Here is a 21,114-nt window from a genome sequence, read left to right as displayed (position 1 = left end):
TACTGAAACACACACACACACACACACACACACACACACACACACACACACACACACACACACACACACCCAGCATGCTCATGTATCTCTAAGACTAACAGTTTCACTGGCCAGTTGGCTCCCCAAATTTCCCAGGGTTGTATCTCTATTCCCTAAGATACTGAAACCAGGTATGGCCTTTTCAGATTCAAGAGACCATTCCTAGGCTCTGGCAAATTCATTTTTGTACCCTCTCATGTATAGCCATTGTCACTGTACTACCAGGTCTTGTGTGGACCTGCAGAGGTAGCTTAAAGAAGGCTGGAAGGCAAGGACTAGATGTTAATCATCCAGCACAGAGAAGCACGGAAGCCCGCTGGGAAGGACAGAGTATGGCTCAAAGTTTAAGGTCATTGCTTCTTAAAGATAGGCCTCGATGGCCTCAGCAGCCAAAGAGAAAATGTCTACCCTGGAGGTGCTATAAGCTTCAAAGCTCTAGAGAGAACAGTAACCAGGTCAGTTGAAGAGCCTGTGCTGCGTACTGTGTGATCTGTCAGAGGCCCTGGCTTATTTCTGAGGTTTAACGTTGACTTCTCAGCTCACAAGCTGCTGGTGTGAGACACTTCCTGCAGCTGAGTAAAAAGGCTAATACTGCTTCATGAGGGTACAAAGACACATCATCAACTAGGCAGCAATTGTGGGGCAACAGCTAGCTCATGACATCAGAGGCCCTACTCCAACTTCATTTCCTTGGTATCACTTGACAAAAGCTTCCCCTTTGATGTCAGCAGATTCTTTTATAGAATTTTATTAATTTAATTGTAATCAGACCTCAGTTTTCAAAGTATAAAATAACACATCATTAACTTTTAAAATGCTTTTCAAACAAGACAAAGGACAATAGCTAGAGGCTAAGAATACACTCACTCTTCTGCTTAGATAAAGTCTGGTCGCCTTTAAACATTGACTCATGACGCTAAGTTTTTCCTAATTGTCTCCACTCAGTTCTGTTTTCCTTTATACTATTTAAGCACTACATGAAGTTTCACAAAACGGTATTACATAAATTTGCACTTTAGAAATTGTTCCACAGATATTTGAGTGTGTACATTCAATTTTTAAAACTAGAATGTGGTAAGTTACTGTGCCTTTCATTTTTTCTGCTCACCACCACTGCACAGCTTGGGTACTTTGGATCTAAGAGGAGCTCAAAGATGTTGGTCAAAATGTAATTTTAAGGAAACACTTTATCTTTCATACCAAGTAAGGATTTCTGTCAAAGGATATTACCAAATAACTCAGACATTCTGTCAGATGAGTACAAATATTACCGTGCTGTAACCATCCAGAGTCCCAGGGTCACATTGGCAGCTAAAAGTATGCTGCCACCAAGCAAGATGAAGAATCCTATCAGATCTTTGACATCATTATCTCCAATCACTGACGTAAGGGTAGCATCCAGGAATGAGTTTAATATCCACTGACCATCCAAAGCAAAGCAGGGCACTGCATTAACAATAGCTAGTGCTCCGGAGAGGGAAATTAGATACCTGAGTTAAAATCAGTTAAGGAGCCAGCTGTGATAACTTAGTGGAAACCATCCATGAGTCAGAAGATACTGTACAGGCCTGAGTGAAATTACAGTAGACCTTTCTGTGTTCTTTTAATCTTTGCCACTCCTTCATAGATCTCTATTACTTCAAACAAGTGAGTTTATACTACTTTGAAGCTCAAAAACTTTTGACCAGAAAAATAAAAGCAAAGCACTTAGAGACTAATGAATCCATATGAACTTCAAGGAAGACTAAGTCCTTATAATTCTTTAGTGATGTAACAAGGGAAAGAATGTACACAAGATAAAAAATAAGGGAAATTTAAGTTTTTATTTTGTTTTGTTTTTATAGTCCTGGGGAAGAAACCCAGGGCCTCAAACACACTGAAAGAGTGCTCTACAACCAAGTTACATTCTTAGCCCCTGAACTACTTTTTTTTTTTTGTCTTTTTGGAGACAGGGTCTCGCAATGCAGTTCAGGCTGGCCTTGAGCTCACTTTGTAGCCCAGGCTGGTCTTGAACTCGCAAGGATCCTCCAGTCTCAGCCTCCCGAGTGCTGGGACTACAGGCGTGCGCCACCACGCCTGGCTTACTGAAAGGTTTTAGAACTATAAATTCAACTATCAATTTGTATCCTGGGTTCCTTCTCTACATCATATTTCTCTCTCCCTCATCAAGTTTTCTCCTGTTTCCTTTCTAGATGTAACACAATCTCTTTCAACTTTAAAGTCTCTTTTTTAGTTGTTAGCAATTGATACCTGCACAGTCTATATCTAGAATGCTCTATTCAAGGTAAAACTAATCAAACTCTAAGTAACGTATTTGTAAAACAATTCTTTTCGTACCAAAAAGGATACTTGACAAATGTCTCCACAATCACTGGGAGATCGATGCTGAGAAAGTTGAAACGTGGGATAAAACTGGTGATGCTCACTAAAAAAGAAAACCAAGGAACAATGAATATTATTCATAACAGATTAACAACAACAGATTAACAACAAAATTAACAACAACAGTAAAATTCCTTGCGAGTGAATTTTACTACATGGTTAAAAATTGAGCTAGCCTATTAAATTGGTTGAGAAAGTCCTTCCTAAACATATGTAGGCAGGCTATATACCTCACACATGAAAGCAACCGATTATTCTAAAACATTTAATAAAAATAGTGTAGTAAAAAATTTGCATCCCAGTGTATACTTTTATTTTGAGGTGAGAGTAAGATAAAGATACTATGAAACAAGTATTACTACCAAAAATAGAGGTTGACTTAAAATATACTATAATTTATATCAAAAGAGTTCTTATCCTTTCACATTTACTCCAACTACATACCATCTGTTATTTTTTGGTTTCAGTTCTTTACTTCACTGCTAAAGAAAGGGTTATGACAAAGGGTTTCATAATCTTGTTTTTGTTCAAAACATTAAAACCTATCTTATAATTAGGGAGAATCCACAGTACACATTTCTGAATTACCTGAAGTAGGTACATTTGTTCAATTACTGACAATGTATTTAATATTTGGAAGAGTTATTTAGTGTCAAACCAATAGATAAGAAAAATAACCGAGGTTTTCTCTCAGGATATGATTAAAGTACAATATGAAAGCCTTTTAAAGCATAACATAAAACCTCTATGTCCATCAACTGATAAAGGAATAAAGACAATTTTGGTCTGTCCATACAATGGAATGTTATTTGGTTATAAAAGGTATGGAGTACTGACTCACACTACCACACAGATGAACCTTGAAAACGCTGTGTTACATGAAGTAAGCCAGTCACAAAATATTCCATTTATATGAACTGTCTAGAACAAGTACATTTATAGAAACAGAAAGTATACCTGTGGTTGCTAAGGACTGGGGGATGAGATAGTAGGTGACTGCTTAACGAGTAGAAGCTTTCTTACTGGCATGATGAAAATATTCTGGAACTAGACTGTGGTGATGGCTGCTCACCTCGGAGTATACTAAAATACCACTGAATTGAATACTTTGAGCAAATTGCATGGTAAACTTCTTAAAAATGTAACATAAAAGAATCTTGTACAGTAAAGTGAGTTATACGATGTTCAGCCAATACGCACAAGTTACAGGTTTAGCCCAGTCATGTGGCCATTGGTAAAATGATGATGCTGGCCCTATTTTGACATTATATTCATATATAACTCACAGGCCATGCATAAGTTATAGTCATATCTCCTTGTATCCTGGTATTCCTTAGGGTCTACAGAAAGCATTTGAGAGATTATCTATTCAATTTGGGCATGAACAGTGGGGAACGAAAAATGCATCACTCTCCAGGGTAAGCTCTTTCTCTTGCTTCATAAATTCAGATTATCTTTCTAAAATCTAACTTTCATTCAATACTTAAGAAAAAGGTAGTAAGACTTTGATAAGTGATCAAATTTATAATACATGAAATTAGTGCAAGGATTTGTACTGAGTTTCTGCCACTAAGAATATGCATGATCTTAATGATTTTCTAAGGGTCTACCACAGTAATACCCACCTGAGGGTCTACCACAATAATACCAACCTGTGTAGTGAAGATGCAGTGGATGACCTACATACAACATATCAATTTGAGGTGGGTGTTTCACTTTTATTAAGCGAGTGTGAGTTTCCAAAGAAGGTATTATACAAAAACTTGAACTTGAGCTTTTTTTACAATCTTTATTGGTTCTACAAACTTGAGTGGCTTCAACTGCTTTCCGGGCAGGTAGACATGTATGCTATGAATAAAATATTAATTATTCAATATTAAAAATGATCTATTAACAAGAAAAATCTAAGTTATATTCCCTCAATATTTTTGGGTTACCTAGAATATTAGGAATTAATTTCATATAAATGAAATGCTATTTATGTGCACCTATTATAAACGAGCTGGATTTTTTTTTTTTTTTTTGGTACGGGGAATCGAACTCAAGATGCTTGCCAGGCAGCCACTGTGCCGCTGAGCTATATCCTTGGCCCTAAACTAGCTTGAAGTATCCCATTCTGGCCATATCAGATATTATACCACTATAAATTTTTAAAGATTCTCAGATGAAATGTGACATCTGAAATATAGTGGCTTTAATAAAATGATAAAAAAGGAAATAGAACAAAAAGGAAACTTTCCCATAGAGTCTATGTTAGCTTTTTCTGTTTATTTTGTAATGATTATATCGGACAAGCAAAACTGCCTTGGGACAACTTACCAAACGCTTATTAAAATTATTTCTGTAGGAAAAGCACACATCTGTGAGGCTGTGATTACTGCAGCATTCGGTGGAACCATCTAGTCGTTTGTATGCTAAAGAGAAATACAGTATTTATTAGAATCTGTTATCTGTTATCTAGTATATTTGTAATGAAAATTTTCCCTTTTTTTTTTGTCTTTTTGAGACAGTGTCTTGCTATGCAGTTCAGGCTGGCCTTGAGCTCACTTTGTAGCCCAGGCTGGTCTCGAACTCGCAATAATCCTCCTGCCTCAGCCTCCCGAGTGCTGGGATTACAGGCGTGAGCCTAGCGAAAATTTTCCTTTATTAAGAGAAAAAAGCAGGGCCAGGGATATAGTTCAGTGGCTCAAGCACCTGCCTGGTACATGCAAGGCCCTGCGTTCGATTCCCAGTATCAAAAAAAAAAAAAAAAAAAAAAAAAAAAAGAGAAAGAAAGTAAAACTGTACATGAATCTGGAAACAGCCATGCAATTTGTGCTCAGCTTGACAGCTACTTCCTGCAGTTTGATTTCACATTATAAAAACAGATCCACCCAATTTGAAGTCAAGAAGCAGGACTTACCCTAGGTTAGTTGTCCTCATAAACTTACCCACCCACAAAGTGGGAGTTCAGGGTCTCAGGTTTTGTAATACTAATTCCAGGGCCCTTTCTGAAGTAGATAGTGAAGAAGGATCTATCTACTTCGGAAAAGTTTTGGAAGATGGTAAGTGGTTTTTCAGAATAAGGAAAATTGACAAATAATTTAACCTTAAAGAATCAGGTTAGTCCTCTGAACACTCTTAACATCATTAAATGGAAGAATATTAGACACTGAGTGCTTTCTGACATGACACAATAGGAAGTCCCAAGTACTACCTATGAAGTATTTTGTCAAAAAAAAAAAAGGGAGGGGGCTCCTGTGTAAAATAAAGCCTATAGGCCTAATTACTGGTTTATAGGAAACTGTGGGCATCTGAGCATGTTAGTGACATCACGAGATAATATAACCAGAAAAATCCAGAATATGCAAAATTTGATAAAACAAATTTCTGTTTTATCAAAAAACAAATCACATGTTTAAAAACACAGGAACTATTACAAATTAAGAAGACATATTGTACTATCCAACTTAAACCAAGTATTAAAAAAAACTAGGCTAGGCATGGTGGTTTACGCCTATAATCCCAGCACTCAGGAGGCTGAGGCAGGAGGATTGCCATGAGTTGGAGGCCAGCCTGGACTACATAGTGAGTTCAAGGCCAGCCTGTATTACAGAGTGAGATCCTGTCTCACAAAACCAAAAAAAAAAAAAAAAAAAGGCACTTTAGGAGGCTGAGGCATAAAGATCATGAATTCAAGCCCAGCCTGGGCAACTTATCAACATAGCGAAACACAGTCTTAAATTAAAAAAGGACTGGAGATGTAGCTTAATGCAAAGGCCCTTAGTTCAGTCTCTAGTGCCGCAAGACAAACAAAAATAGAGAAAACTGAACACCAACTGGATACTGGTGTGATAACGGTACCGTGATCACATTTAAAGGGTCATCTACTAAAGACAGACTGCATTCAATGGATGAAATGATAGGATGCCGGGGATGTGCTTTAAACTGTTTCCCAAAAAGTAGGCTATTTAAATGAAATAAATAATAGCAAAGTATTGGTAATTGCTACAGCTTGGGGAAAAGTACAAGAGGAACTGTTTACACTACTCCCAACTTTTATGAATGTCTGAGAATTTTTTTTATAATTAAAGGTTCTTAAAATGGATTATGCACTGAAAACTAAATTTGAAAAGTTTTAAAAATCAGTTCTTACTGCTTTGCCTTTGTTAAACACAGTACTTCAATACAATCAAAATACAATTATTTTTTTTCTTGAAGTCTTGGCTTTGAACCCATAGGCACTCTACCACTGAGCTATATCCCCCAGCCCTTTTTACTTTGAGGTAGAATCTTACTAAGTTGTACAGGCTGACCTTAAACTTGCGATCCTCCTGCCTCAGCCTCCTAAGTAGGTGGAATTACAAATGTGTACCATTGTGCCCAGCAGTAAAATTAGTCCTTATTAATCAATATGCCTATATCAGTAGATGTAGACAAATATTTAGAGTACTTCTTGACTTAAAGATATAGGCTATGAGGATAATTTGTATTTTCTAACACTTTCAATAATTTGGGTCTTCGAATTTGTACAAAGAGTAGAGAGGTTGATTTTTCAGAGCTGAAACAACTCACAATGTTCAGCAGGTTCTAAGAAGAAACTTGCTTCAGCTGTCACCTGCTGCACAGGGTAACATATCCGTCTCCATGGGGTATTTCTAGAAGCCAAGATAACTTTCTTTGGGTTTCTACCATATAAAAGACATAAAATAATGCTACCCCAAGTAGCTTTAGACATGCCATCAACCACACATAGCTACTAGTAGAACTGCTGACATTTCGGTATGTTTCAGCCAGAAGAACGAAATCTTTTCTAAATGTCAGCTTGTATCTGTCTGCCAATTTTCTTGTATTTCTTTTAACTGTTCATTATTGCATGCCTGTGTTAATAGTATATTAATATACAATGCTTATGCTTTGGTCTTATGTATTCAGTCGTTAACTATCAGTTATTCATTAACTATCAGTTATTCTGACAAATGCTTATGCAGGGAACTGGGGAACTAGCTCAGCGGTAGAGGGTGTGGTTCTATACGCGAGGCTTTAGGTTTAATTCATAGCATCAAAGAACCAAAAAGCTTATACGAAGGAGAAGCACTTCAGGTTATTTACATTAACTTTAAAACATTACACAGATATATAAATTAAGATACTATTCTATACTTATACACATACATAAAGATACCATTATATTAGGGGTATTTACTAAAATTTAGTTTATTAGCTATGGTTGAACTTGAACACTGATTGAACACAAGGTTTTTTCTCAGCAGAAAATTACATAATAGAGTTCTGAAAGCCATATGGTATTATAAAAGTTGGTAGTTCAGCAACCATACACAATAGAGGAAACAAACATATTTAGTATCTAACTTACCAAGAAGATTACTTGTTGGGGCCTATTTCTTTTACTGAATTGCATTAAAAAAAACTGGAACAAAATGAAGCTATAGATATGATCTAAGGACTAGTAAATGGAAGGTACTGATGATTAAAGCATTCAATTATACTGGAGAAATATACACACCTCTAACAGGGAAGCTTAACTGCTGTAAAGTTGATGCACTTATACAGTAGCCAATCTGGGGCTCATAGGCAATGGTCTCTAGACATTCATTCCAATCCTGTACATTAGTAACGGGACAGTCCTGTAGATGAGTGACAAGGTCTCCCACAAAAAGGCCTCTGGGTCCAATGGCAGGTGAGTCCTTAGGAAGAAGGCAAAATCAAATTAGACAAGGTATGAAGAGAAGCTAAGATCAGTCTCAGCAAATAATAGTAAAAGACACTGAGTCAATGGAGTAGAACATGTTGAATAATGCAGAAAATAATTCAGCTTTTAATCTAAGACCCATAGACCCAGAAAATTAACAAAATAAAACCCAGCAATTATAGTTGCTTGCCCCAATTTTTCAAAGATATTTCATTTTTCACAGTTTAAAAAGAAAATCTGGGACTGGGGATATAGCTCAGTGGCACATTGCCTGTGTGGAAAATGTGAGGTCCTGAGTCAATTCCTGGTACAAAACAAACAAACAAACAAACATTTTAAAAAATCTGCCAGGCATGGTGGTACATGCCTGTAATCCCAGCCCTTGGGAGGCTGAAGCAGGAGGACTGCCATGAGTTTGAGGTCAGCCTGGGCTACATACGTGAGTTCAAGGTTAGCCTGCACTATAGTGAGACCCTGTTTAAAAAAAAAAAAATCTACTTGCTGACTGTTGCTGGGGTGTATCGCATGCGTAGTATATATATGCCCCTGGTTTCAAACCCCAGCACCAAAAAAAGAAAATAAAAAGGTAAATTTTTTTTCTAAAACTGCTAATTAAAATTTTGGGGGAAACTTTCCTATATTTTCAGTGCATACAATTAGAAGACAGTCCTTACATTAAAAAAAAGTTCCAAATATGCAGAGAACACCCTCAGTGCAATAACTACATAAGCCAATTGCTCACAAAGGCGATTTTCCTCTTCAAAATGTCTGAACAGAAGATTTGATGCCATCATAATAGTTATTGTCTAAGGGAATCAAATAGAGTTCAGTACAGTAACTTAAACTGTTAAGAAATGCTTAGGCTAGACAGCTGAGGTTTCATTTTTCTTCTAAGATATCTTTTTTGGCCTTTTTGAGACAGGGCCTCACTATGTAGCTCAGGCTGGCCTTGAACTCACTTTGTAGCCCAGGCTGGCCTTGAAATCCCAGCAACCCTACTGCCTTCAGCCTCCCAAGTGCTGGGTGTGCATCACCACGCCTGCCCTCTTCTAAGATATCTTAAAATTTAAAAATAAAAAGGAATGGGTATGTAGCTTAGTGCAAAGGCCCTAGGTTCATTCCCTGGTAACACAGAAACCCACATGTGTGTGCATCCATGCCGTGCATCACACACACACACACACACACACACACACACACACACACACACACACCTCCTAAAGAGTGATGGCATTTGACTCCAAGATACATAGGCATAGTAGCACATGCTGTAATCCCAGCATTCTGGGACTATGGCAGGAGGATCATCAAGTTTGAACCCAGCCTGGTCAACTGAGTGAGATCTTGCCTCAAAATTTAAAAATAAAAAAACTGGATATGGGTTGTGGGTGCCACGGGGCCTCTACTGCTCCGACAGGGTCTTGGCCCCTGTCCCCCCAGTGCTGGGAGTGTGGTGTGATGCCAGAGAGGAAGAGCTCAAGAAGGCCTATAGGAAGCTGGCTCTGAAATGGCACCCGGACAAAAATTTGGATAATGCTGCACAGGCAGCCGAACAATTTAAATGAATCCAAGCAGCATACGCTGTGTTGAGTGACCCTCAGGAGAGAGCACGGTGCGATAATCATAGAGAGGCCTTGCTTAGCGAAGGGCGTGTTGGAGAATATCGAGATGACAGTTTGGATTTGCTTCACTATTTCACTGTTACCTGTTATTCTAGCTATGGAGAGTATGCAAAGGGCTTTTACACAGTGTATTGTAATGTTTTTGAAATGATTGCAAAGGAAGAATTAGAATCTGCACTAGAGGGGTATGTTGAAGATTTTCCAACTTTCGAGGCTCCCAGAGTGACTATGATATGGTAGTCCGCCCTTTCTATGCCTACTGGCAGAGTCTGTGTACTCAAAAGAACTGCGCCTGGAAGAATATGATACATGGGAAGCTTCAAGCCGTGGGAAAAGTGAGCTATGGGAAAAGAAAACAAAAAAATTTGAGACCAAGCCAGGAAATAGAATGAGCCTGTGCGCCAGCTGGTAGCTTTTGTTTGTAGAAGAGATAAGAGAGTACAGGCTCATCGGAAGCTTATAAAGGAACAGAATGCTGAGAAGGCCCGGCAGGTCGGGCAGATGAAGCCAAATTGGCGGAGCAGTGCGGAGAACAGAGCTGGATGCGCAAGGCCAACATGGGGAAAGAGCCCCAGGAGATGCAGGCGTGGCAGGAAAAGGAGTTTGGAGATGGAGCAGACAAAAGTGCAATGGAGGAACACAGGCTCAAAGGCGGACCGGACAGTAAAGACAGAGATGAGGCCGAGGAAGCGGAGTTTTATGATTGTCACTGCCCAGCATGTCACAAATCTTTCAAGACAGAAAAGGCCACGAAGAATCAGGAAAAGTCAGAGAAACACCCGGAGATGGTTGCCTTGTTGAAACAATAGTTGGAGGAGGAGGAAGAGAATTTTTCCGGATGCCAGGTCAATGAAAATCTACTGAATGCTAATTCTGGGGAAGTGGAAGATGTACCCAAACAAAAGCTTTGTAAAAAACACAAGAAAAAAACCAGAAGCCAGCACAGAGCTACGATGACAGTTTCAACAAAAGTGGGACTGGAGGAGAAAAGTTTGATCCAGAAAATATGAACTTAAATCAAGATGATGCCAAAGAATTAGAAGATAATCTAGAAAATGTCAGTGTCACAGAGACCATCAAACCATGTGATGATCCAAAACGTGAAGCTAAAAGTATTCCTAACCCCAAAGGAAAGAAAACCAAAGATATGAAAAAAATCTGTGAAAGTATCTGCTGAATCACAAATACAGAGTGATGTTCTCATCAGCTGCACAAACTGCCATAGTGAGTTTCCATCCCAGAATGAACTTTTTGACCGCTCAAGACTACAGGTCTTGCAAGAGCACTTCCTCCGTCATCTGTCAGGGTTCCCAGTAGTCAAAGCAAGAAAGAAAAACATAAAAACTGATAGAAATTCTGCCAACTCTTTTTTTCTTACTGTGTCCAGATTTCAAAACCAAAAACTGAATTGAAATCATCTAAAGAGTTAAAATTTCAGTGATTTGCAGTTTATTGCACTGTGGAAGATTATTTTTTATCTTGTAAAGATACATTTTGTTTAATATATTTTTTTAAAATACTTCACTAGCAATCGAATTCTACTTTTGCCATCTGAATTGACTTGAATGTCTCAAAACAGGTAAATAATGTAAAAAGTGCAGTCTTGATTTCTCATGTGGACAGAAATGTATGGGGAAATTAAATTATTTTAACACATTAAAAAAACTGGATACATAGCTTGGTGTGTCAGTGTGAAGGTCCCTAAGTTCACTCCTCAATCTCTGTCTCACTCACAAAAGATATAAACAGCAATAGTAAATGATGCGTTTTATCAGCAAAGTATATGTAGAAAATCTTGATACTATTTTTGTCATTTAGAACAAAAACAAATTTCATGGCATTTTTAAAAAGCTAATGTGTTTACTGACTTTCTTTCTTTTTCTCTTATCTTTTTGAGACAGGGTCTCACTCTGCAGTTCAGGATGGCCTTGAACTCACTTTGTAGCTCAGGCTGGCCTTGAACTCGCAGCAATCCTCCTGCCTCAGCCTTCCCAGTGCTGGGATTACAGGTGTGTGCCACCACACCTGGCACAACATTATATTTAGATTTTAAAAGATTACAGTAATTTCTTCAGAAGGAACAGCATTCTGTGTGTGAGAAAAGCTTGAATAAAAGTACCTGACATTAAATGCTAAGTATTACATCACAACATCAGGTTAAAGAATGCCCTAAGTAATACTTTATTTACCTCAGCAACTTCAGTGATAAGTACCCCAACTCCAGTGTAGTAAAATGGTAAGAGAATTACTGGGAGGAGAACAAGAGCTAAAACACCCAAGAGAGCAAGGACAAAATTGTGCCAGATACCTGAAAAGAGAGAAAAAAGTAGTTAAGTTCAACAGAGCCAAATATATTCAAATAAAAGTTAAAATGAAATTAAAAAAAAAATCATTCTTGCTGAACCAGGATATAGAATCTGAAATGGTATTTGAAAAAAGAGGTTGCTTTAATTTTACAAATTAAAACTATTATGGAGAGTAATACTGGTAGAACACATAGTTATGTTCATGTTTTTGAATATAAAGCAAGAAACCATACAGATGCTGGGTCTTTTCTTTTAGAAAAAGGTAAAAATTGACATTGCAAAATCCACTGATCTTTTTCATTATATATTCAAACTTTGTAGCTATGCATAGGAAGACTTTCCCACCCCTAATATTATATAATTACTTCTTCTGTAGAGGAAGATGATCTTAAAGTTTTGCTCTTACATTTACTTTCCATTTGGAGTTTATTTTTCTGTATGGTGTGATTTATAAATGTAACCAATTTTATTCAAATGTTTAGCAATGCTTTCTTTTCTCCCTAAATTAAATACTACCTTTTAAAAAACAGTACTGCTTTTAATATTGGCTTGCTCTGCTTTCTACTCTTTCTTACTGGTAATATTATTTCCATGACAAGTAAAGCAGTTGTAATTGCTGGTAGTAATATTTCAGCATTTAGTTAAGTAAAAACTTCTATTGTGTTTACTGTGGGTATTTCCCCTTTATTCTTTCTGAGAAATTTGAGACTCATTTTGATAACCACCAAATATTATTTAAAATAAGATTTCTAATGTCACTATAATAGCTAGGGGTGAATCCATAATTTTACATTTCTGACATAGATCAGGGCATCTCTACATCTATCACTAAAGATTGGTGGTTTTCTCTATATAGGCCCATATATTTTTTGAGAAATTCTTAATTTCTGATGATTTATATGTCACATTACTTGTTGAATAGTATTTTTTTTTCTTTCTATGACATTCTTGGGTATTTTAGATATGTAAGAATACTACAATCATTTTTGTACATCTACTTCATAATCCACTGCCAAATGAATTTTTCATTTAGGATCGCTTAAGCTTTAAATTCTTTTCCTGGATTTTCCATTGTTTGCTAATGATCATTTATCACCTCCAAAGTTAATACCTCTTCCTTCTCCTCCACCTTTTGGTCTTATAGTAGTGGTTGGAAATTGCAGAATAATGTTAAATAGCTGTGATGGCATGGCATCTCTTATTTTATAATTTTAATAAAAGAACAGCCAAGCAACAGTAGGACTTTGATGGAATTGAGGTCCAAGTTTTATTCTGGTTTACATTTCAAGCAATACAATTTGGGTAAGAATAGAAAAATCTGAGTATGCATGATCCAACACCAAGAAGTAATTCTCTGGTCACCAGTTGATTTAATAGGTATAATAATTATTTCATTACTTTTAGGATCACCCACAGTAGCTATGTCTGAAAAAATATAAATAGTCACTTTGGCAAGGCTATAGTTCACTATAGTTATATCATTAGCATCATTTGTATAGTCAATAATATTTTTGCTTTTTACCCCTTAATAAACTTGCAACTAGCTGATATAAATGAGAACTGGATTTCCAATATTTAAGAAGGATTTTAGAAATTTAAGTGTGGAGCCAGAATCGTCAAATTTTATCTTCACTATTTAGGGAATTTAGCAATAAATGATAGCTTGTGGGTCTCATGCTGCTTTTGTATATGTGTGCGTGTGTGTGTGCGTACTGGGGTTGGAACCCAGGGCCTCACATCTGCACACGTGTAAGGCTAGTGCTCTACTACTGAGTTATACCCCCTAAATGGAGAGTTTATACTTTACTTGGGATTGGATAGCAAGTGCTGTTTAGCCCTCTTGTAACAAGTATTTTTGAGCTGGGCATAGTGCCACATAACCATGATCCCAGCACATAGAACGTTGAGGCAGGAGAATCACCATGAGTTCGAGGCCAGCCTGGACTACATAGTGAGTTGAAGGCCAACCTGAATTACATAGCCAGTTCCTGTTTCAAAAAATAAACAAAAAAATTTGTATACCTGTGCTGGGGATCAAATCCAAGGCTCACGCATGCTAGGCAAGTGCTCTCTCACTGAGGTAGACGTCCAACCTGAGAATTTACTCTCTACTTGGGACTGGATAGCAGGTAGTTTAATCTCCCTTTTAAAAAGTCCTTATTTTATTGCCGGGCATGGTGGTGCACGTCTGTAATCTCAGCACTTGGAAGGCTGAGGCAGGAGGATCGCTGTGAGTTTGAGACCAGCGTGGGCTACAAAGTGAGCTTAAGGCCAGCCTGCACTGCGTAGCAGAACTCTGTCTCAAAACAGACCGAAAAAACTATTTTTTTTGGATTGTGCTAGAGAGTGAACCCTGGACCCTGCATATGCTGGGCAAGTGCTCTACCTCTAAACTGTATCTTAAGCCTCTAAAAATTCTTTATACTTTTATTAAAAAAATATTTTTTCAGTACCAGGATCAAACTCAGGACCTTGTGCTTGCCAAGCAGGTGCTGTGCTGCTGAGCTATATCCTCGGTCTTTTATTTAAAATGTAAGCACTTTCATTTACAGTGAGACCATGAAGTATCCCAATCTCATCTTTCTTCTTCACCGAATTTCACATAGATGGCTACTGGATTTTCCTTTTGAAAATTAGTATGTATTTCACTGCTTAAAAAACAAGTATTACATATATAACTCTTTAAAAGTAGTAGCATTATATTCTAAGACAAATGAAACCCTTGCCTTTTTTTTCCCCAGTGTTTTGAGACAGGGTCTCGCTATGCAGTTCAGGCTGGGCTTGAGCAAACTTTGTAGCCCAGGCTGGCCTTGAACTTGTGGTGATCATCCTGCCTCAGCCTCCTGAGTGGTGCGATTACAGGCATGTGCCACCACACCCGCTGTACCCCAGTCTTTTTATTTATTTATTTATTTGTTGGTTGGTTGGTTGGTACCAGGGAATTGAACTCAGGACCTCATGCTTGCCAGGCAGGCGCTGTGCCGCTGAGCTACATCCCAGGCCCCTGTCCCAGCATTGACAGGGTCTCGCTATGCAGTTCAGGCTGGCTTTGAGCTCACTTTGTAGCCCAGGCTGGCCTCAAACTCTCAAAGATACTCCTGCCTCAGCCTCCTGAGTGCTGGGATTACAGGGGTGCACCACCACGCCTGGGTACCCTGGTCTTTTTAAAATGGAAGCGGGGAGCTATTTTAGAAGTAGAAATGATACACTTCTAAATGTAAAACTAATACATTAGGCTGGCTCGCTCTCTCTCCCTCCCCCCTGTAATGTACGCATACCAAAAACATCTGAGAATGTGTTTCCCACGCCTCCTTCCATTTTGATAACAGCATAAGGGCATGCTCACAGCTCAACAAACATTGACCAGGGAATGAAATTCCCTTCTCGGCAATCCCTAACGTTTGAATTTGTTCTCTGTTGCCTGCAGGTTAAGCCGAGCCTCTGCCCACTCCCAGCTTGCCTCCCGCCTGGAAAGAGGGCAAGGGTAGGGGGTGATGGGCTAGGTGAGATCTGAAAACAGGACTAGGGCAGTCCATGCCATGCCCATTAATCAGCTCTTGGGTGGTGTGTGTGGACCCAGTCATTGGTAGGGACATACAACTTTCTTTGGTATCAGTTTTGGACCTTAGCTGCTAATTCTAACACTAAAAGAAGGAAAAAACTTTACTTATAACCTTTTGATGGTGGTGATGGTACATACTGAGGATTGAACCCAAGGTCTTCATACCGAGCTACATCTCCAGTGCTTTTTATTTTTATTTTTAATTTTGAGACAGGATCTCACTGAATTTTCCAGGCAGGGCTCTAACTTGCAATTTTTCCACTTCAGACTCGGAGAGTACAGGATAGCAGGCATGTGCCACCACATCCAGCTCCAGTTAGTACATTTTCAGTCAAAACTTGAAAAAAATCTTAAAAATGCTTAAGCAGCTTAAAAAAATTACTAAAAATTGCACACTGACTAAAAAACCCAAACAGTATAGGAATAATAAAAAATCAAAATGATCTTTCCTAAATACCACTTTTTAACCACCAGCCCCACGACTCACAGTAAATGTTACTATTTTTTATCCCCCCAGAAACTCTCTGCCCATGCCAGCAAGAATGAGTATATATACACATGCTATTACTTATTCTAGAATACAAAACAGCAAGTTTTCTAGTAACTTTTTTCCTAATGACTCTTTAAAGATATTTAAGAGTTTTAAAGGGCTTTTAAAATGATTATCCATCTTAAAAATTTTTCAAAATTTTTCAGTTACTGAAGAAAGCATAGTGTGTGTAATGCTTCGTGTGTGTGTCTGGAAATGCATACAGAAACACATAATAGAAGGCTTAAGATACAAGTGCAATTTTTTTTCTGTGTATGTGTGTTGCTGGGACCAAAACCAGGGCCTTGAATATGCTCTGTCACTGAAGTACATCCCTCAGGAAATATATTTTTGTAAGTGGAGGTGGGAACGGAAATCAAGGCCTTACGCAAGTACTCTACCACTGACGTGCACCAGCAGCCCTGTTTTGCACTAAACTTTTTTTCCTCTTAACAATTATATTCTACCCTGTGGCAGATGGTATATGAACTCACAGGTGTGCTGCAGGCTGCTCTTATCAGCTTTTCAGAGCCAATAGTGGGTATCTCCTCCTAATTTCTCAAACTATGTGCTGCAACTTGATAATGGTCACGGTAGGAGTAGTCATACCGAAGAAAATCGAGGAGAAAATGCTAGTAACAGAGGTGTTCATTATACCTTTTCGAGTTAGGTGTTTGAACATTCACTAGTATGCCACTAGGTAACCCCTCCTCCCATACCTAGTCTTTCCTTTTTCTATAGCAGCATTTTGCATAAGGGGGCACTCCGTGCACCAGGATTGGAATGGAAACGATGTGGACCACCCTGCTCTACGTGTGGAATCCAGGGGTTATGATAGAGCTTGACTTGAGATTGTGGCATAGAAGCTGCATGTTAGGAGTAGCAAAGCTAACGAGAGAGCCCAAGGACCTCCCAAATCACAGAATTAGCAACATTGGGCTATTTACATTTGAAATGTTTTGAGGCTACTTTTAGTTTTAGTTATTAGAACAGTTAGATACCTAGCTAACATATGTTCCATGTACCACATTCACATTTTTAAAAAATTGTAAAAATTTTCTAACTTGTTAAATTACAGAAATATCCAGAGCAAGATGGTCCAGGACTTAGAGGAAAAATAACCTTTTCTACTATACACAAATATATCCTTTTAAAGCACAAAATGTATTAAATTATTTATTATGCCATAAACATTTTCCCACATTTGTAGTCATATCACTCCCATTTCATATATTTGCTACACTAATCCATCACATAAACATATTAATTTATTTATTAATGATCACTTTAGGCTACTTTAACTTGTTCATACAATGATGGAATAAACAGATCTGCTTATATTATTATGGATCTATTTAACAATGAATCTAAACGGGAGTTTTACCTAGAAATGGAATTGGGTCAGAAAACCATATACATCATATTGATTGCCAATAAGTTTACATGGTGTTCTCATAATTCATGTTTCCCTTCCTCCTTACAATACTGAATTAATTTGGTAGTTTGTGGGATGAAAAGTGAAATCCCATTGTCTTGATTTCTAGTTCTTTACTTATGAATGAGACTGTAAATTTTCTGAGATTATTTGTATTTGTCTTATCTGAAAGTTACATATTTCTATCAAATTGCCAGTCTATACCTTTAGTCATTTTTTTGACTAGCATTTTTTGTTTTTTGGAGAAAGGGTCTTACTACGTAGCTCAGGCTGGCCTTCAGCTCATTAAATAGTCCAGGCTGGCCTCAAATCCACGATGAGACAAGAGTCTCATTATGTAGTTCAGGTTGGTCTTGAACTCACTATGTAGCCCAGGCTGGTCTCAAACTTGCAGCAAAAGAAGCTCTCATCATGTAGTCCTGGATGGCCTTGAACTAAGGAGACCAGGCTGGCCTCAATCTTGTGGTGAGACAGGCTCTTACTATGTAATTCAGGCTGGCCTTGAACTCATTATGCAGCCTTAAACTTGTGGCTATCCTTCTGCCTCAGCCTCCTGAGTGCTGGGATTACATGCATACACCACCAGCCAGCTAGTCTGTCTTTAAAAAAAAAAAAGACAAACCTCCCCCTCAGAAAAACTAATTGGCACTTATTATTACTTATATGCATTGAGGTATCTGGTCCTTTATAACTGATATTACAACTTTCTTCCCCAAGTTTGTTTGGCTTGTTTTACCTATATGGCATTTAAAATTTTGATGTGGGTCAAATGGCTCCTTTGTACAAAGATTTTCTCATTTTAAAATAAAAAGACTCATACACAAAACTTGTAGTGCTTTCATAGTTTAATACAATTCAAACCCAAAAATTTCACTTAGTTACTCAATTCAACATCATTAGAATATATTCTAATGGGCTAGGGATGTAGCTCAGTGGTACAAGTGCCTGCTCGGCAAGTGTAAGGTCCTGAGTTTGATTTCCAGTAACCCCCCCCAAAAAAAAAGAAAAAGAAAAAAATAATATATTCTAGTGAAACTACTTCACAATACTACTCCCTAACCTCCCTCCCCCCAGGCCCTAATCACAGAACAAAGCAAGAACAAAGGAACAAAGAGAAAAAAGGTGACTCCTTGACTCTCTGAGTAGTCTATTTCTCACCAGGCCGGCAGCTGGCTGCTGGTACCAGATCACTGGCCTATATTGTGAATTTCACCGTCAAGGCTAAGTGGCAATGGGGGCTGCAGAGCCTACACATCACCTTCATCTAAATAAGCTCTTGTCCATTATGATGCATGCAGGCATGCATTTATTTATTTATTGTCTTTTTTGAGACAGTGTCTCGCTGTGAAGGTCAGGCTGGCCTTGAGTTCACTCTGTAGCCCCGGCTGGCCTCAAACTTGCAACAATCCTCCTGTCTCAGCCTCCCAAGTGCTGGGATTACAGGCGTGTGCCACTATGCCCGGCTTATAATGCATTTAGAAATATACCTCTGCGATGTTTTCACTTTCCCTACAAGAGTACTTTTATTTTTTGAGACAAGGTTTCTCTGTGTAATGCAGGTTGACCTCGAATTTGCGGTGATCCTCCTGCTTCAGCCTCCTGCATCCTGGGATTACAGGTGTGCTTTACTACATCTGTGTCTTTTTGTTTTTGAGACAGAGTCTCAGTCCAGCCTGACCTTGAACTACTATGTAGCCCAGGCTTGCCTTGAACTTGAGGCGATCTTTTTGCCTCAGCTTTCTGAGTGCTGGGATTACAGGTGTGCAGCAGCACGCCTAGAGGAGGACTTCTTAACACTGGCACCTCTGGCATTTTGGCCACACTTCTTAGCTGTAGAGGACTGGCCTGTGTACTACAGGATGTTTAGCATTTGTCACCTCTACTCATTAGATGTCAGTAACAGTCTCTCTCTTTTCTGTGTCACTATTATAGTCATACAAGTAAGCCACTCTTGGGGACTGTGCGGGGGATCAAACCCAAGGCCTTGCACAGGCATGCAACTGCTCTAACTACATCCCCAGCCTCAGAGCTACTTCTTTAAAGCAGCCTGTTTTGGTTTTGCTTTTTCCACTATACAAGATGTACACAACGTATGTTTAAAGTTACTATATATGCCATATATTGTGAAACTAGTCTCTCACTCAACATGAAAATAAACTACACTCAACAGTACGTAGGAGTACTTTTTGGAAAATGAGCAAAATAGGTTTAAACTGACTATTAAATAATCTAATGGTCAATACTGCATAATTCAATACAACTAAAAGATATGTAGAATCTGCTAACATTAAACACTATAGCCAAAATTAAGGTACTATACAAAGCCTATATAACTTTTCTTTAGAAGAAAATGTTTGCATGTAACTGTTCATTCTTTTTACAGAAAATCTTACCCAATGAAACTTATCTACTTTCAGAAAAACCACATATATAATTACTAAGCATATTCCTAAAAGTTTAAAAGTATAACCATGAATATTTATAAAAGACCTTTTTTTTGTGGTGCTGGGGATCAAATGGAAGAATACAAATTCTTAAAAGACTATAAGCAACAAGTGAACTTCTAATATATAAGAATGTAAAAAGTCCCATTATTTATCTATCCAAACCTCAGTTCACCACACAGCATTATACAACAAGAAGTAGCATCTTAACAATATTATCCTATACAAAGACTTATTATTTTTAAACTCTAACAGTTCTAGCATACCACAACTCTTAAAAATGTAAGATTCATCAAAAAGTTTTTCTTTGAAACAATACGCAAACATTAAGTCTGTACAGGGAGATCTTTTTCAAATGGGAAGAGGAACACGCCATGGAGATGGGAAGTGGGTGGCGACGACAAGAACTATGCACAAGTACGAGCTCCTTACGAGGAACCGAGTCATTATGCACCGCAAGCGCGCTAGAGAAAAGAACCGACAGAGTCGCCCCTCGCAAGCACAGCACCGCGAGAGCGCTCCGGGTCCGAGCAGGCCCGCCCCCTCTCACTGGCTGTCCTTGTTCTTGGTGTGCGCCAGGATGTGCGACTTGAGGTTGGTGGACTGCGCGAAGCGCCTGCTGCAGCCGGTGAAGGGGCACAGGAAGGGCCGGTCGCCCGTGTGGATGCGCACGTGCGTGCGCAGGTTGAAGTCCAGGGAGAAGCGCTTGCCGCAGCCCTTGAAGATGCACTGGAAGGGCTTCTCGCCGGTGTGCACCAGCTGGTGCCGCTTCAGCTTGGAGCTCTCCAGGAAGGCCTTGCCGCACTCGGCGCAGATGTGCACGCGTGGCCCGTGCGTGTGCAGGTGCTTCCTCATGGCGCAGCTGTCCCGGAACATCTTCGGGCAGCCCTCCTGGCGGCACGCCACGGTCTTCGGGACGTTCTCATTGCCCTTCCTGCGCTTCGTGCGAGTAAAGTCCGCCAGCTGCTTGGGGTCGGAGAGGTCCACGCCGGGGAGGCCCCCGGGGGGGATCTTCTTCCCTCGCAGGTACTCCGAGTAGTCGGGCGGCGAGGGCGCCGTGCGCCGGTACACGCCCGCGTCGGGGTGCCGCTCCTCGGGCGAGG

General features: G+C 39.1%; 1 protein-coding gene and 1 pseudogene across 1 annotated transcript in view; one reads left to right on the top strand and one right to left on the bottom strand.

Annotated features, from left to right (window-relative positions):
• Window positions 1-8: 8 nt before the first annotated feature.
• Mbtps2 (membrane-bound transcription factor peptidase, site 2) overlaps window positions 9-21,114 on the bottom strand; it is a 37,444-nt gene continuing 16,338 nt past the window's right edge. The window contains exons 6-11 of the mRNA XM_005407825.2: window positions 11,925-12,043; window positions 7,928-8,108; window positions 4,741-4,835; window positions 4,074-4,269; window positions 2,389-2,464; window positions 9-1,529 (exon numbers count right to left, since the gene is read on the bottom strand). Coding sequence (XP_005407882.1) covers window positions 1,307-1,529; window positions 2,389-2,464; window positions 4,074-4,269; window positions 4,741-4,835; window positions 7,928-8,108; window positions 11,925-12,043 — 890 coding nt within the window. The 3' untranslated portion in view covers window positions 9-1,306. The remainder of the gene's footprint in view (window positions 1,530-2,388; window positions 2,465-4,073; window positions 4,270-4,740; window positions 4,836-7,927; window positions 8,109-11,924; window positions 12,044-21,114) is intronic.
• Window positions 9,491-11,083, top strand: LOC102021902 (annotated as a pseudogene).

Source organism: Chinchilla lanigera, unplaced genomic scaffold (assembly GCF_000276665.1).
Source record: "Chinchilla lanigera isolate Chin_1 unplaced genomic scaffold, ChiLan1.0 scaffold00108, whole genome shotgun sequence".
Classification (NCBI taxonomy): domain Eukaryota; kingdom Metazoa; phylum Chordata; class Mammalia; order Rodentia; family Chinchillidae; genus Chinchilla; species Chinchilla lanigera.
Note: the sequence above shows the minus strand (reverse complement) of the source record. Positions and strands in the feature narration are given on the sequence as shown.